The sequence below is a fragment of the Lipotes vexillifer genome, unplaced genomic scaffold, assembly GCF_000442215.2.
Source record: "Lipotes vexillifer unplaced genomic scaffold, Lipotes_vexillifer_v1.1 scaffold359, whole genome shotgun sequence".
Classification (NCBI taxonomy): Eukaryota; Metazoa; Chordata; class Mammalia; order Artiodactyla; family Lipotidae; genus Lipotes; species Lipotes vexillifer.
In genome coordinates this window covers 817,673-834,477 of record NW_006778638.1, presented here as the reverse complement: position 1 = coordinate 834,477, position 16,805 = coordinate 817,673, and the positions used below count along the sequence as shown (strand labels likewise).

At 38.8% G+C, this 16,805-nt stretch overlaps 1 protein-coding gene across 1 annotated transcript in view; it reads left to right on the top strand.

The window, feature by feature from the left end:
• Window positions 1-16,805, top strand: part of MRPS28 (mitochondrial ribosomal protein S28) — a 109,039-nt gene that overhangs the window by 869 nt on the left and 91,365 nt on the right. The window contains exon 2 of the mRNA XM_007451732.1: window positions 16,270-16,451. Within this exon, the coding sequence (XP_007451794.1) occupies window positions 16,270-16,451 (182 nt within the window). The remainder of the gene's footprint in view (window positions 1-16,269; window positions 16,452-16,805) is intronic.

Sequence of the window (16,805 nt, the reverse complement as noted above, 5' to 3'; positions counted from 1 at the left end):
GGGGGGGCCCCGCCGTTGTGGGTGGAGCCGGGAGCCGGGACGGAGCCCGGCGTAGGGGCTGGGCCCGGCAGGGTGGGTGGGACCGGGAGGCGGGCACGGGGCCCGGCGTAGGGAGTAGAGTTGGGGGCCGCGGTGTGGCTTGTCCCACCTGCTGGCCACTTAGAACGGAGCGTGTGGTGGTGGTTTTCTTCCGTTTGTTGTACTTTTGTACAGTATCTACATGCTGGGCGTGCGCTGCCCACACTCTTTTGCACGCGTCTTCCACAGGCGAGTGCTGGAAGGGAAACCGGCAGCGAGCGTTGCTAGTGACGCGCCTAGGGCGACTCTTGGGACTCCGAGTAAAGTTGGACTCACACTGGGAGAGGCAGGGCCCTCTGCTCTACCCGGTAGCTGCAGTGTGGACCTTAGTGTCTGGCGTACCAGGCTCATCATAAATATTTCTTAATTCAGTAGAGAGGTGAATCAGAGAATTACTGTCACTATGAACTTGAGCAAGTAATGTAACCTGTCAATGCTTCACTTTCCTTTTCTGTAAATGACCTTTTTTTTTTTTTTTAATCCATCTGTCCGAGGCAATAATTTTGTAAAATGCGATAGAATTACTAGATAAATAAAATGGAAGAAATAGACGTAAATACAAGTCAGATTTTTTGAGTCAGCGGACATGAAATTGGATGTCTGGCAATATTAAACTGTATAAAAATAAACTGTCTCAATTTCTGTACTCATCGCCTTGGGAACCAGTACCAAACAGTTTACCGATGGGTAGTGTCGTGGGTTATAGAAAACTGCCCAGCACCTAGCACAGTGCTTGACTCTTAGTGGGCACTCCATAAGTGTTTGCCCAATGCGTGAATGAATGAATAGAACAGAAAGTGCACATTTGAACTTCAGGACAGTCTGAGCAGTCTTTGAATTGAGATCTTTGTGTGACTGCTCACAAACGGTTGTGTAAGTGAGGATAGGACAGGCTTGAGCATGTGAATTGAATGTGCTACTCCAGAGTAATAACTGAGCAAAAACAATTGTCAGAGTAATAAGAAAACTGAAGGTACCACATTAGTTTTATTTTAGTGTTTATTGGAAGCTTTCAGTACTTTGTGACATATTTATGATGAGGAATATGAGTAGTTGTTAGGTATTGATGTAAAGATTCAACTTTGTGAAAAATCTTTCACTTCACTCTTTGAAGTTTCTGGAACTATTTAATTGAAGAGTATCCTGAGATTACAAGATGAATAAAGTTCGTCTTTATGGTGTGATCAGGATTTTTGAAAAAAAATTGTAAAGTATAAAAATAGTATTGCAAAAGGAGCATGTAAATAGCACTGAAGGTTACTATGGGAAATATAAAAGCCCCCTTTTTCTTTTCCTCACTTTCTCAAAGCTGGAAGGTGTATTTTTATAAATGCATACTGCTAGAGATTTTATGTATGCATATATGAATATAAGCTAATTCTCTCTCTCTATATATATATATATACTTAAAAACGTACACGTTTTGAACTACATTATTAATGTTTAACAGTGTAAGCTCTGGATTCAGACAGACTTGGTTTGAATTCTCATTTTTCTGTCATTTACTGGCTGTGTTTCCTTGGAAGGTTACTTGATATCCGTGTATCTTCTTTTCCTTTTTTTATAAAAGGAAAACCTGTCATGGGATTATTATGAGATTAAATGAATTCATTATTTAAACACTTAGCACAAGTACCTGATAATAAGCACTCAGTATATTTTCATTGCTGCTGCTGAAAATTGCTATTCTCACTTAAGTATAACTTTGAATATTTTTCCTTATCATTATATATGTGTAGTGTAGTGTACTTACTGCTGTCCCTAGGTATCCACGGGGGTTTGGTGCCAGGACCCTCTGCCATACCAAAATCCCTGGATGCTCAAGTCCCTTATATAAACGGTGCAGGTAACCCTCTGTGGCTCCCACATCTGTGAATACAGAGGTCTCACTGTATATCTCATTGAAAAAATACTTGTTTGGTATTCCATGGTGTGGATATAGCATAATTTATTTAACCAGGCCTTCACTAATGAGCTTCTAGGTTGTTTCTGGGGTTTTTTTTCCCCCTTAATACAGACAGTGGTACAGTGAGCATTTACATTTTTTTGCTTATTAATGGGATATATACTAGGTCAATGTGTACACACAGTTTGAGTTTTGATACATACAGACTGCACATTTCCACTTACAGTGCATGACAGTGCCTGTTTCCTCACCCACTTATACATGTGGGGTATTATGAGTGGATTTTCTTGGTAGTGGACAGTCAAAACAAAATACAAAAATTGGGAACTGGAGTTGTTTATCTCTCAACTCTGATACCAGTTTGTAATTTTTATCAAAATAACTGCATGTTCACATTTTTTGACTTAATAAGTAAATGCTATCAATTTGAACTCATAAAATACACTTATACCAACAAAATACTACACTTAATGTTATATATATTGGGGTTCTATGTAAGATTTAATTTGTAACATGGTTTCTGCTTAAAAAAATGTTTTTAGAAGGTAAACAGTTTGCTGTTCCCTAAACAAGGCATTATTTCTTTACCTTTGCTCTTTCCCGTAGAATAAGCTTCCCTGCCTGCAAATTCCATAGTAAAAATCACCTGTTCTTTTAGGCCTTTGTCATTTCACCAATCAGGTGAAACTCCTTCTGAATGTCTTGGGGCTTTGTTTTATGCTACCTTTATTTTACACACACAACTCTTAAGTTATATTAGAGCCATTTGTGAACTTGTTTTATCCCGTCTCCTAGATTGTAATTCTTGAAGGTCGGGATAGTTTTTTATTTACCCTTTTCATTCCTTGCATAATGCCTTACACATAAGTAGGGATTTAATATATATTTGTTGATATGAATTGGAATAAGATTTACACAGTTTGATGTCTGAATAACTATAAATGAGAAATAACATGTCGTGTTATTGGATTAAAATGTATATATACATAAGAATGAAAGTTGACATCCTACCCATTGGTTTAATTCTTACTCTCAAAGTGCAGACATGTATCTATATGTGCACCTCAGAAGTAAGTGATATTCAGTAAGAGGCAAGCAAGTTATCCTTAAAAGGGACTTTCTCCTGCAGGCAGGAATTTAATCAAGGACAGTTCATCGTGAATTCCCTATCCTAAAATTTCAGTGAGGTTACCAGTTAAAGGAATCTCAAGTTTAAATGAACTGAAAGGCCATTTACTCATCCATGCTCACTTATCCATTATCTTTTCCTTGATTCATTAGCTTTAAGATTGGTTTATGCATGTATCTCTTTAAGTGTTTTTTTGTTTATTTATTTTTAGGATGGGACCAGGTCCTTTTTATTTTTGTGACCAACATAACACATACTTATGAATACAGGACCTGGTAAATGTTTGCTAAATACATTTTTAAAGTCAAATACCTTTTTTCTTTTCTTTTCTTTTCTTTTTTTTTTTTTACTATTTAAAAAACTTTAACCCTTTTATGTAACTTAGACAGTAGAGATTTGTAGAACCTGTTAAGCCGATGGGGAGCTATGGTATAGTGAAAGATCCATCTTATAGCCACAGGGTGGCAGTAGTTGAGCAAAGAATTGGTTTTCTGCTTTATGAATATTACTGTTTCTTAACAGTAGAGGGGGGCATATTACTTTTCAGCACATTGAAAAAATGGTTTGCAAGAGTTTTTGAGGCTACACAGAATGTTTTATTTTTTTAAGATGGAGAATAACATTTTATTTTAGCTTATTTATGTAGAATACTGATGTTACACTTTATAGTTTCATTTTAGCAATATATTAGAGTTTATGTAAATATTTTTAAATGTTATTTTTTACTTTTTCATGAATATTTCTTATCAGCACTTTTTATTTCAAAATGCTGGAATATTCCAGAAGATAGAATATTTAAATCAGCTGTTTTGTCCTTTCAGAATACTGGGAAAATCCAAAAAATAGCTTACTTGAAGGATTTGTTTCAATTCTCTTATTTTTAGTATAAGTTTTAAGTCTTCTAAATTCATAAAATAGCAGTATTATACAGCTTTATTTAACCCTTTGTTTTCTCACTAGTTTTATATTGACAACTTAAAAAATTACACAAATGTTTTAAAAACTAATATGTAAAGGAATGATGAAAAATATTTCTGGTTTTAACCATGGTGCTCCCTGGTTTTTACATTAGAGAATTTTAGGAGAGTTATCTCTAACTAATAAATAAAACCTTCTGAAATGTCTAGTTTCACAGTAGAGTCTAACATTTTCAAAGCAGGTTTAGAGGAAATGACCAGCTAATATAAAAACAATGAAAGAGTGTATTGAGGTAGATATAAATCTCTAGGAAAAATAGGTTTTTTAATCAACAGCTATAATATACCTATAAATAATACTATACATTTCCTACAAAGAAAAGATGAATATATTCTATATGTATTTTGTCTTGTGGGTGGTCATATGCTCTGATCATACGCAATCAGACTCTTAGGACTTCTCAAGTCAGCATTAGCTTTCACTAGTTGAATATCTTTCTTAACTCTTATTTTTGCTCAGGCATCTCACTCCCTTCTTTTAATGTGTTTGGATTTTGCTTTATTTTCTTTCAAAGGTTATATTAAGATTTTCTCTTTTGATTAATTTTTCTAATGTGATTACAACTCTTGTTTGTTTTTATCTATAGGTATTAAATAACATAGGAAATAAAGGAAACTGTCACATTTGAGTGGAGCCTGGTTTGTAGGGATTTGGGCCTGCACCTGGTAAAATGCCTAGTTGGTCAGTAGTCTGGGACATGTGAGATACCTCCCCTACCCCTAAGACAGAAGCAATCCCTGCTGTCATGGCAGCTTTGTTCTTGAACCCACTGGGGAGGTGAGCAGGAGTGGCTGGGGAAAGAGGTTGACTGACCTCCACATGACTAGTTATCTTATCCCTTGATTATTAAGATTCTTTTCTGCAGAAGAAATGATTCACATTTATTTTCTCACTCTGTGTCCATTCTATCTTCCTATCTCTTTCCCAGACCTTCTTGTTATCTATTTCCCAGTCATGTTCCTGCTAAATCCCTGACCATCCAGCAAAATCATTTGTCACTTCACACAAATCAATATAGATCCCACCTTAGGCCATCTCTCTTTCCAGGCAAAATGATCATTCAAGTATACGCTCAAAGTCCTTTACTGCTGTCATTCAAAGGTACTCTAGCTCTGCACTACACTTCACCTAGGGAGGTCTGTCAGAGTCTCATTCTACGTGTATATACTGCCACTGCCACATCTGCTGGGTTGTAAAACTCGAGTAGTAGAAGAGCTTAGCTGATAGCCTAGACCTTTTACAGAGCCTTGTATTGTTCTGGGCACCACTCAAAACTGGCAGCGTTTTGGGTTACTTGGTAAAAGAGTTGAAGAAGCATGTCCAAATGAGATATTTGTTGCCTACAGAATTCAAAGAGACCCACTAGGCATTGAGCTTCTTTCTTAGTGGTAAGAAAGGGTATGTTGACGTAACCCAGACCATTGGCTCCCTAGGAATTTCACTAAGGCCCAGTATTTTTGTGGGATTTATTTCCCACCCACTGGCGTATATGTGTCTTACCATGTGTCAGGAGGAGTTGCAGCTTTCTGCTTCCAGGTCTAATCAGCATATGAAATGGAGCAGCATGCTGTCCAGTGGACTGGAGTGGCAATCAAAGTCTTTGTAGACTAGATTGTGGCATAGAGCTAGAGAATTAATGTAACCTGGAGGTATATAGTCTTTACTAGCAGGTCTAGAAAAAGAAAGCATTTGTTAGATAATTATTGCATACCAGGTGCTGGAGGATATTTGATTTGCTCCAGCCATGAAATGACATCTGGAATAGCTGAAATCGGAGTTACCACTTGATTAAGTTTATGATAATAAATTGTCATTTTCTAAGACCTGTCTGTTTTCTGCAGGGCCTCATAGGCAAGTTGAATGGGCATGTGGTAGGAATCACCACCGTGCATCTTCCAGGTCCTTGATAGTGGCACTAATTGCTGCAATGCCTCTAGAAATGTGGTATTGTCTTTGATTTACTTGTTTGGTAGGTAGGGGAAGTTCTACTACCTACCAAACAAATTCATCTTTTACTTGGCCTTCTGTACCTTAATAGCCTTCACTCCACAGATCAAGGAACCAGTGTAGGGATCCTGTCAGTTGCTGAGTATACCTATTCCAGTTGTGCATTCTGGAACTAGGGAGAGAGCTATAGAGCAGGTTCATGGGATAGAGCTGAGCTAAAACTCCGTTTATCACGTGATCTCCATAAGCCCCTGTTCTGACTGGCACTGAGTTGGTTCTTGAAGAGTTAGCATCAGTTCAGATAATCCCTGAAAGGTCTGATGATTTTTCCTTCCTCAGTGAACATTCTGGTAAATAGCCACAGCTCCTTTTGGGAAAGCTAGAAGGAAGATGGGTGGTATAAATTTTTGCTTTTGTAGCAGGATCTTTCCTCAAGGGGACACAACCTCCTCTTCATTCAGAAGGCTTGGTGTCTGAGAATTGCTTCAACTTTGGGAATTGGTTGAGGGGCCTTGATATTCATATGTGGTATTCAAGTCAGACTTCTGTTCTCTAGAACTAGAGTTTTCCCATCTATTTTATTTCTAAGGACACCATAACCAACCAGCCAACACCAAAGAGCTCTACAGGTCAGATTAGTTGGATTGCTGTTAGGCTCTGCTGCATTATGATAACGGTGCCCACCATGTTGTTGCCTATTAAATGCTGGCTTGACTCCTGCCACATTATCTACATTGAATTCAGGGAGCTCTTGTTGGCAGCAGTTCTCACTGTCAGTCCTGGCCTACAGAGAATCACTACCACACAGCTTTCAGGAGTGTTGGTGCTCCCTTCACGCAGGTACTTCTCTTAGCCTTGGTGAAGTGAGTATCTTATAGATCCTCTTGGGGGCCATAGTAAGGAGTGGTGAACAGATCATAAACAGTAAATCCACTCCAGCATTCCATTCACTTCAAGCCTTTGGATACCTTTCTTTGTGGTATACTGAGGAAGTTCTGGTATTTCAGCTTCATCTAGTATAGCCTATCACTCTCAGCCATTTAAGCTAATATAGTGTATCTGAATCTCTGCTTAGTGAGCCTATATTGGTAAATTTGGCTCAAGGCAACACTGTCTTCCTCTCACCCTGATCCAGTATCCTTAGGATCCATTCCCACATATATCCTCAATTTCTGTTGGTATAAATTAGCAAAATCATGCAAATCATTCTGGTTATCCAGTCTCCTCTTGTAACTATATTTCTCCCTATCCGGCATAATTATTCTCCTGCTACTATGATATACCTCTATTATAAAGGTTTCTAAACTTTTTTGATAATGCCCCTTCATTAAGAAATTTTTGAACACATGTTCCAATATTTACTTTATTTATTTCATTTATTTATTTTTGGCTTTGTTGGGTCTTCGTTGCTGTGTGCAGGCTTTCTCTAGTTGCAACGAGCAGGGGCTTCTCTTCGTTGCGGTACGCGGGCTTCTCCTTGCGGTGGCTTCTCTTGTTGTGGAGCACGGGCTCTAGGCACGCGGGCTTCAGTAGTTATGGCTCGCGGGCTCTAGAGCGCAGGCTCAGTAGCTGTGGCGCACAGGCTTAGTTGCTCCATGGCATGTGGGATCTTCCTGGACCAGGGCTCGAACCTGTGTCCCCTGCATTGGCAGGTGGATTCTTAACCACTGTGCCACCAGGGAAGCCCCAATATTTACTTTAAAAAGATTTATGTACTACAGTACTATTTATTATACACATTTTAAAGCATTCACAAAAAACTACAGTTTAAAGGGTGAAGTAAAAAACCATCACTAGAAGTTCCAGAAGTTTCTTCTTCTGTTCTCTGGGTTATCATGGAGACGACTGTTCTTTCACATTACTTGCCTTCTTTCCTTCAGCCTGCTCTCTAGGTTTGTATTCCTTGGTCCCAAGTCTCCTAAATCTTTCTGTGCACAGTCTCCCTTTAAGCTTCTCACAAGTGTTTCTTGCTTTCTTCCTCGATTTCTCTTGATAACACTACTTCTCAGATGGGTCTGAGAAGAAAAGGAGTCATTTTGGTTCTTGCTTCTCTACCATTTCAGACCACTGTTGTGTTAGAAATATTTAAGGAAAGATTCCTTGATAGAAATCTTCTCAATTCTTTGAGTTTTTTTCTTCAGCATTTGACTCAGAGCTTTTCTCTTTTCCCCTTCTTACTTGCCATCTTCATGGACTTCAGCATGTACATCGATGACTTTACTAACACTTGGGCAACAGAGATGCACATCATATTCTAAGTATCATATTCTTAGACCTTCATTTCTACTTTCTTTTACTTGCAGATATACCATAATTTGTATGTATACAAATTCATTATCACTTGGAACGCTATCTTCAAGTTCTCAAACTCCTGAGCCCTCTTGGACCACAGTTTTACCCTCTTCACCTTCTCCATTTCCTGAACCCCACCTTTATCTACCAGTCTATCAACTTTTTTTCTGGGTCTACCTTTCTTCATACTCAGTCTGGAACTACTTGGCAGCCGTTCCATCTTAGGATCTCACTCCCTTAATCTTTTGTCTTGCCTTCCATCCTAGATCTCCCTAAATGCAGCTGACACTGCTCCCATACCTGGCCTGCCGTGTGCTCCTGGGTCTGCTGAGTGTGCAGGGTTTTTCAGTCTTGGCACTGGTGACACTTCGGACCAGATAATTCTTTGCTGTGGGGGCTGCCCTGTACATTGTAGGGTGTTTAACAGCATCCCCAGCCCCTACCCCGTGCATTCCAGTAACATCCCCAGTCATGGGAATCAAACATGTCTTCAGGCATTGACAAATGTCCCCGGGGAAGAAGGGGGATTTGGGGGGTGGGGAGAGGGAGGGCAGGCAAAATTGTTCTGTTTGAAAACTACTAGGGTTATCCATAAAACTTGATGGTGACTGGGTCTATAAGAAATTGATTAATTTTTTGTTTAAAGCTACATTTTAGGAGGTGTTTGCCCTGTCAGAGGCACAGTTTGAGAGCTTTACGTATAGTCATGTGTTTATTTAATCCTCACAACAACCCTGTAAAATAGGTATAATTATTAACCCCATTTTATAGGTGAGTAAACAGCAGCACAGAGAGTCTAAGTGCCTTGCCCCAACCACAGAGCTGGTAAGTGGTACCGCCAGGACGTGAACCATGTGGTTTGACTTCAGAGCCTTTAGGAGCCCACCCTCCTACTCCAGGCCTTGCTAATTGCTGGTACCTTGCCAAAGACCTGTCATTTTGATTTTTTTTCTTTCCTGATGGGCTAAGTTACCTATTGCTGCATAGCCAACCCTCCTAACTTAGTTTCTCTAGACAATTTATTCAATTATTATTATGTTTTTTAGAGAAGAGAAAAAAAGTTTATTGTATTTATTTTGCAATAAATGCCTTATTATTAGGTATTGTGCGCTTGGCCTTTCTGCCAGGTGTTCTGTGCTTGACAGAAAATTGCCTTCCCTGCCTGTATTCTTTTAATTATTCCCTTTGTTTTCAGCCTCTCTTCTCATTCCAGCTTTCTATAATTCCTGGCCTGATGGAGTCCAGCACCTTTATGGGATTCTTCAGAATAGATTGACTTATTTTCATACTGCACGTGTTTTTAGCGGCAGTTTCCTTCACTCTGCTTCACTAGTTACCACCCTTCTACATGTTTTCAGTCCACTAAAAAGTTGTTGAAATCTCTTATATACTTTTTGTCTCCATTTTCTTCTCTTTAATACTGAGGGTTTGTAATTTTTTCGTTCATTTTACCATCATTGAATGGAATTTCAGGAGGGGGAGAGAGAAATGTAAGTACTCTCTGCCATCTTGAACCACTAATCCATTAATTTTATTAAAAGAGCATTGTTATGAGCATAACATTTACTGGTTCGGGTTGAGGGAACTGAAGTTGTTGCAGCACAGTTAATAGAAGGGAGTCTTTTTTTTTTATAATACATAAACATTTATTTCATTCTGATATCTTTTTTTTAACATCTTTATTGGCGTATAATTGCTTTACGATGGTGTGTTAGTTTCTGCTTTATAACGAAGTGAATCAGCTATACATACACATATATCTCCATATCTCCTCCCTCTTGCATCTCCCTCCCATCCTCCCTATCCCACCTCCTAGGTGGTCACAAAGCACTGAGCTGATCTCCCTGTGCTATGCGGCTGCTTCCCACTAGCTATCTATTTTACATTTGGTAGTGTATATATGTCCATGCCACTCTCTCACTTCGTTCCCGCTTATCTTTCCCCCTCCCCATGTCCTCAAGGTCATTCTCTACGTCTGCGTCTTTATTCCTGTCCTGCCCCTACGTTCTTCAGAACCCTTTTTTTTTTAGATTCCATATATATGTATTAGCATATGGTATTTGTTTTTCTCTTTCTGACTTACTTCACTCTGTATGACAGACTCTAGGTCCATCCACCTCACTACAAATAACTCAATTTCGTTTCTTTTTATGGCTGAGTAATATTCCATTGTATATATGTGCCACATCTTCTTTATCCATTCATCTGGCAATGGACACTTAGGTTGCTTCCATGTCCTGGCTATTGTAAATAGAGCTGCAGTGAACATTGTGGTACGTGACTCTTTTTGAATTATGGTTTTCTCAGGGTATATGCCCAGTAGTGGGATTGCTGGATCATATGGTAATTCTATTTTTAGTTTTTTAAGGAACCCCCATACTGTTCTCCATAGTGACTGTATCAATTTACATTCCCACCAACAGTGCAAGAGGGTTCCCTTTTCTCCACACCCTCTCCAGCATTTATTGTTTGTAGATTTTTTGATGATGGCCATTCTGACTGGTGTGAGGTGATACCTCGTTGTAGTATTTTTATATATAAATTTATTTTATTTTTATTTATTTTTGCCTGCGTTGGGTCTTTGTTGCTGTGCGTGGGCTTCCTCTAGCTGCGGAGAGCCGGGGCTACCTTTTGTTGTGGTGCGTGGGCTTCTCATTGCGGTGGCTTCTCTTGCTGCAGAGCACAGGCTCAGTAGTCGCGGCGCATGGGTTTAGTTGATCCGCGGCATGTGGGATCTTCCTGGACCAGGGCTCAAACCAGTGTCTCCTGCATTGGCAGGCAGCTTCTTAACCACTGTGCCACCAGGGAAACCCCCTCATTGTAGTTTTGATTTACATTTCTCTAATGATTAGTGATGTTGAGCATCCTTTCATGTGTTTGTTGGCAATCTGTATATAGAAGGGAGTCATTTTTAAGTTACTTGTCAGAGAAGACACATGATGAAATGTTTTTCTTGCTAACTAATATGAAGTAAAGTACATATAGCGTTTCATTATTTTTGTTATTGCTTATGTTTAAAAAGGGACTGGGTAGGATTTGTCTTCCCTTTTCAGTAGTTTATTACTTTAAAAACCCATTTTTATATTTTAGAATATTTAGGAATTCCTACTACTCAACTTGGTAGGTATCCAATCTTTTCATTTACAAATGAGAAGGCAGATCTAGAGAGGTTAAAAGACTTATTACTCAAGATTTTTTAGTTATTTAGTGGCTGAGTTGGTCATAGAACCCAGATTTCCTAAATATTTCTGTACTATGTAATATTACTATGTAATATTTCTACTGTACTATGTCCTTACTTTTAAGTTTTAAAATAATGTTTCTCTCTACTTTCCACCTTTTGAGGCAGTTGTATTTAAATCGCTGTTGAGCCTATCATGTGGATGTGAGAAGCAGGTATGGTGATCGTCTGTGAAATGAGGTGGCTGGACTCGCTGATATCTTGTGTTTCCTTTAGTGCTAGTAGCCTCTGATTCAAGCTATGTATTAAATGTCTTCATATGCATTATGTTTTTTTTTACATTTATTTCTCTTTTTTAAAATTAATTAACTTATTTTTGGCTGTGTTGGGTCTTTGTTGCTGTGCGTGTGGGCTTTCTCTAGTTGCGGCCAGTGGGGGCTACTCTTCGTTGTGGTGCGCGGGCTTCTCATTTCGGTGGCTTCTCTTGTTGTGGAGCTCGGGCTCTAGGCGTGCGGTCTTCAGTAGTTGTGGCTCGTGGGCTCTAGAGCGCAGGTTCAGTAGTTGTGGCACATGGGCTTAGTTGCTCCACGGCACGTGGGATCTTCCCGAACCAGGGCTCAGAATCGTGTCCCCTGCATTGGCAGGTGGATTCTTAACCACTGTGCCACCAAGGAAGTCCCTGCATGATAGTTTTATACATACATACATATGTACATAGGCTTTATATATTAAAAAATTTTAATTACTACATATTCTTTGTGTTCTAGATTTTCTAATATAAATAATATAAAGAGGGCTTCCCTGGTGGTGCAGTGGTTGAGAGTCCGCCTGCTGATGCAGGGGACACGGGTTCGTGCCCCGGTCCGGAAAGATCCCACATGCCGCGGAGCGACTAGGCCCGTGAGCCATGGCCGCTGAGCCTGTGTGTCCGGAGCCTGTGCTCCGCAATGGGAGAGGCCACAGCAGTGAGAGGCCCGTGTACTGCAAAATAATAATAATAATAATAGTAATAATATACAGAAAAAAGTTCTATATGTAAATTTTTACAGTTAGCATTTGATATATTTCTTTTGCGGAATTTGTATCTATAAACATATATGTAAATTTATTCCCTGGTGGTCTAGTGGTTAGGATTTGGTGCTTTCACTGCTGTGGCCTGTGTTCAATACCTGGTCGGGGAACTGAGATCCCACAAGTCATGTGGTGTGGCAAAAAAAAAAAAAAAATCTGCACTATTATTTTTAACTACCTACCAGATAGACAGTGTTCCCTAAAATTTTATGGGTATCAGAAGCCTAATAAGTGTGAAACTAACTTACTCTCTTACTTCTGCTGCACTGCTCTCCCACCTTGTCAGTGGCTCCCCTTTTCCCTTGCTTTCTACAGCCAATTGGGTATCAAGTCTTTGCTGTACTATTTGGTAAATAGCTCTGTATCCCTTCTTCCCTATGGCCACTGCTTCAGTGTAGACCCTTTATCATCTCTGCCCTAGTTACTGGAAGAGCTTCTCAACAGTTTGCCCCCTTTGCATTTCTCCCCCCCCCTTTCTGTGGTCCATTTTGCATACTGCTGCCAAAGTTTTTTTTTTTAAAACAAAGAACAAGTACTGTCACCCCATTAATGAGAAACTTCTTTTGATTTCCCAGTGCTTATAGGATAATGTCTAACCCACTTAGCCTTTGGTATAGGACTCTTTACAACCTGAATGAGAGTAGCAATTGTTTTCAGCAATTTTTGGACCCTAATGTCTTCTTACGTTCATTTAACTGATTCATATATTTTCATATCAAGGCTAGAACAGAGTCTGGGGTACATGGCAGGCACTCGGTATTCAACACATATTTGATGAACTAATGAATGAAAGTGCAACTGTTCCCTATATCTGTAATTCATTGACCTTCCCCTGTTCTATCTGGGCAGTGCTATTCAACTTTCAGGCTTCAAAGGGAAAAAAACAGTACAGCAGAGTAACAGGAATACTTAGGAAATCTGAGATTTATGACCAATTCTTAAAGGAAGCAGTCAACCCTAAGGCACCTGCTTTACCTATGACAACTTTATGAATGAACTTTGTAGCAACATTTTCCATAACCAGGATTAGACACTGAGATCTGTGATACACCCAGAAGGTGACAGTGTGCCTGGAGTCTTTGCAGTCTGCAACAGCATGAGAGGAGCCTACAGTGTTGGTTGTCATCATGGATTGTGCTACATTTATTATTTTTAGAAGCCATTTGACAAGTAAATGAGGAATTCAGAGATGATTCTAGACCATGTTTTTTGAAGGAGGGCTTTGTCTAATTATTTGTTATAGTTTCCAAAAAGTATAGCAAGCATACAATTTAAAATCAAATTAGGTATTGATCAAGGTGTCTTATACTTGGTGGTAAAATCATTTCACTCACTGAAAACACATTGACTTCCATTGTAAAATATAACAAAGTGAAGGCAAAAATAATGACACAAAAAGCAGTAACATTCTGTTTTAATTGATTTTAAAATCTCCTTTAAAATAATTATTCATAATTTTATAAAGTTTATAATGTAGTAAATATTTCACAACACATTTACTAAAAATCTCAAGAGATCATATTAAATAGTCAAGAACACTCTATTTTCTAAAACCTAGAGGGAAATACCATTTACGATCATACTATTCTCAGCCCTTCACAGTTGTAAAGGAGATTGTTTTTTAGGAAGAGGCCCTATTGATGGCTGAATTATCTTCAATAAGTATTCAAGTATTAGATCTACTATTGTATCTTCCTCTCATCTGCTGTTTTAATGACACCATGGCTTTAAATGAAAGTCTACCTGCCCCCCATCCCCCCCCCAAAAAAAAAAACAGATGAAGAAGAATAGATATCAACCACAGAAGTGGAGTAATGGGAAAGCAGGTTATAGGGAAAAATGAGAAGGACCTTCCCAGGTTGTAAGCAGAATGAGACCCCCAAGCTGATATACCTGTCTGGTCTTGCCTGGAACAGTGCTCTTCCCAGCTGCTCTGGATGGTATAGTGGTTCCCAGCAGAGGGTTATAGTAGCTGCACTTGTCTCTGACAGCGTACTTCGTATTACTCTCTTTGCATCAAGAGGACAATTCATAGCTGTTTCTGTGTTGAGCCTATAAGATGTGTTTCACGCTTGGCTGTCTGCAAGAGAACTATTTTCAAGGTGCTTGTTTAAGGAATTAAATATTATACTGTGTAGAATCATAAAACTAGTATTATGGCTCAAAGTGTAATATTCCTGGCTACCTTTTCAGCTTTATTTGGCATCTAGGTCTACTGACTTGTCTTTGGTTTAGATCAACCCTTATGTGCTAAGGATTCCTTCCCATTGGGTTTCAATCCACTGAAACAAATCTATCACCATATCCTCCCTCCAGCATCTAAGGGACTTGGTATCTGTCAGATGATTTGACTTTCTTTTTTTGAAGCAGAGGTCGTAAACTTGTGGTTCATAGGTCAAAATGTGCTCTGATTTATAAAATGAAAGACTTTTTTTCAATGTATAAACACTTAACATTGGAAATTTTACATTAATACACGGATTTCTGGCTTTTCTTGGAAAATCAAAAGATGTGGCAACACTGGACTTGAACTGCAACTGCAGCTAGAGCTGAGTAGTGGCTATATTTTTAGTTTGGCATGTATTCTTCTGCTTAGTAAGCTCCTGGCTGGGCATTTGATTATTTTCTAATCCTTGGAGTATCCCATGCATTAACATTGTCATAAATATGGTTTTGTAGTTTTTAAAGTAAGTGTATTATCAAACTCTTAGTAATTCTCCCTTAAATAGCAAATGTAAAATTCATTCCAGATACAGGATATACATAGGCAGGTCAGATTGTTAATATTCTTCTGTGATGAGCTCTCACAAACAGAAACTCAGCTTCCCTTAGTTTGAACGGAAGTGCGCACACACCACACCACATACAAATTAAAGATGAGTAGAAGGCACAAATCTGTATTCGTGGATTTCTGAAAAAGCATGTGTTTGGAAAAAATTTTGGTAAGTTAAAAAAAAAAGTAATCGGCTTGCATTATATGTTCAGCCCTACCTCAAGTAAATTCAGTATGTCAGATGACTCCTAGAAACCGAGTAGCACAAAACAATTAAAGCTGTCTTTGCTTTAAAATTTTACTTTAGGAAAAAGAAGAAAATTATAATGTTAAAATACAACATTAAAATGATAAAGTCAAGTCATTTGAAAATATTACATAACAAGAGCTTGTGTTCAGACTGCTAATTAAAGGACCCTTAATCATTTTTATCTTAATGCTCACTTAAATTTGTATTAAAGCATAGTCACTTTCATTAAACCAGTATTCGAAGGCATTTTGTTTTTTGCAGATGGTCAGTACTAGGAATGAAGCCAATTGCCTTTTTGGATGCCCTCCTCGCACACTCGCCTCCCTACCCCCTCCTTGCCCCAGGCCTGAGGCTTTGTCTAAGGGGGCTCCTTATCCCGCTCACATTCCAGATTCCACCCTGGGCCACCACATCTGTGCCATCCCCCACCAAGCACAGATGCCTGCTTTTCCCTGGCTCCTCTTCAAGAAGGAAAGGAAGGAAAAGAAGAGCGTCCCAGGCTTTTTAAAGCAGAATTCCATTTCAGTATTTTTATTATTGCTACAAAGCGTAAATATACAGCAAATTGACTTTTAAAAATTCCCCCTAAAAGACATTACTGTCCCTACCATATTATACCTTAGCATTGAACTATATGCATATAAATATCTCTTTTCATATTTAGGGCTCTCCAAAAGATGTGGAATCCTTCGCGTCTATGCTGAGACATTCTCCTCTTACACAGATGGGACCTGCCAAGGATAAACTAGTCATTGGACGAATCTTTCACATTGTGGAGAATGATCTTTATATAGATTTTGGTGGCAAGTTTCCTTGTGTATGTAAAAGACCGGAAGTGGATGGAGAGTAAGTAGAATCATTTCTAAGTGCTTTAAGCATGTGCATAAAAGTTGAAATACCTCAAAAGTATTACTGGGCTTTAATTGGTGATTTTTTGGAAAGACAGAAAATATGTTTATTTCTCTTCATCATGCTAGCTTGTCAAGTTAGGCCAAGTTCATATCATGTCATATTAGTCAAGTTAGGCCAGATCCATGTCTTCTCAAAGCAGTAAGAGCAGTTTTGGGGAAGATTTGAATGTCCATCCTGATAATAAACCATTTCATGCCATAAAATTAAAACCAGCTTGGGCATCATACATGCTGCTCAGGCCATTTTACGTGTAACTTTTTTGCCTCTTTTTTTTTTTTTTTTTTTTTT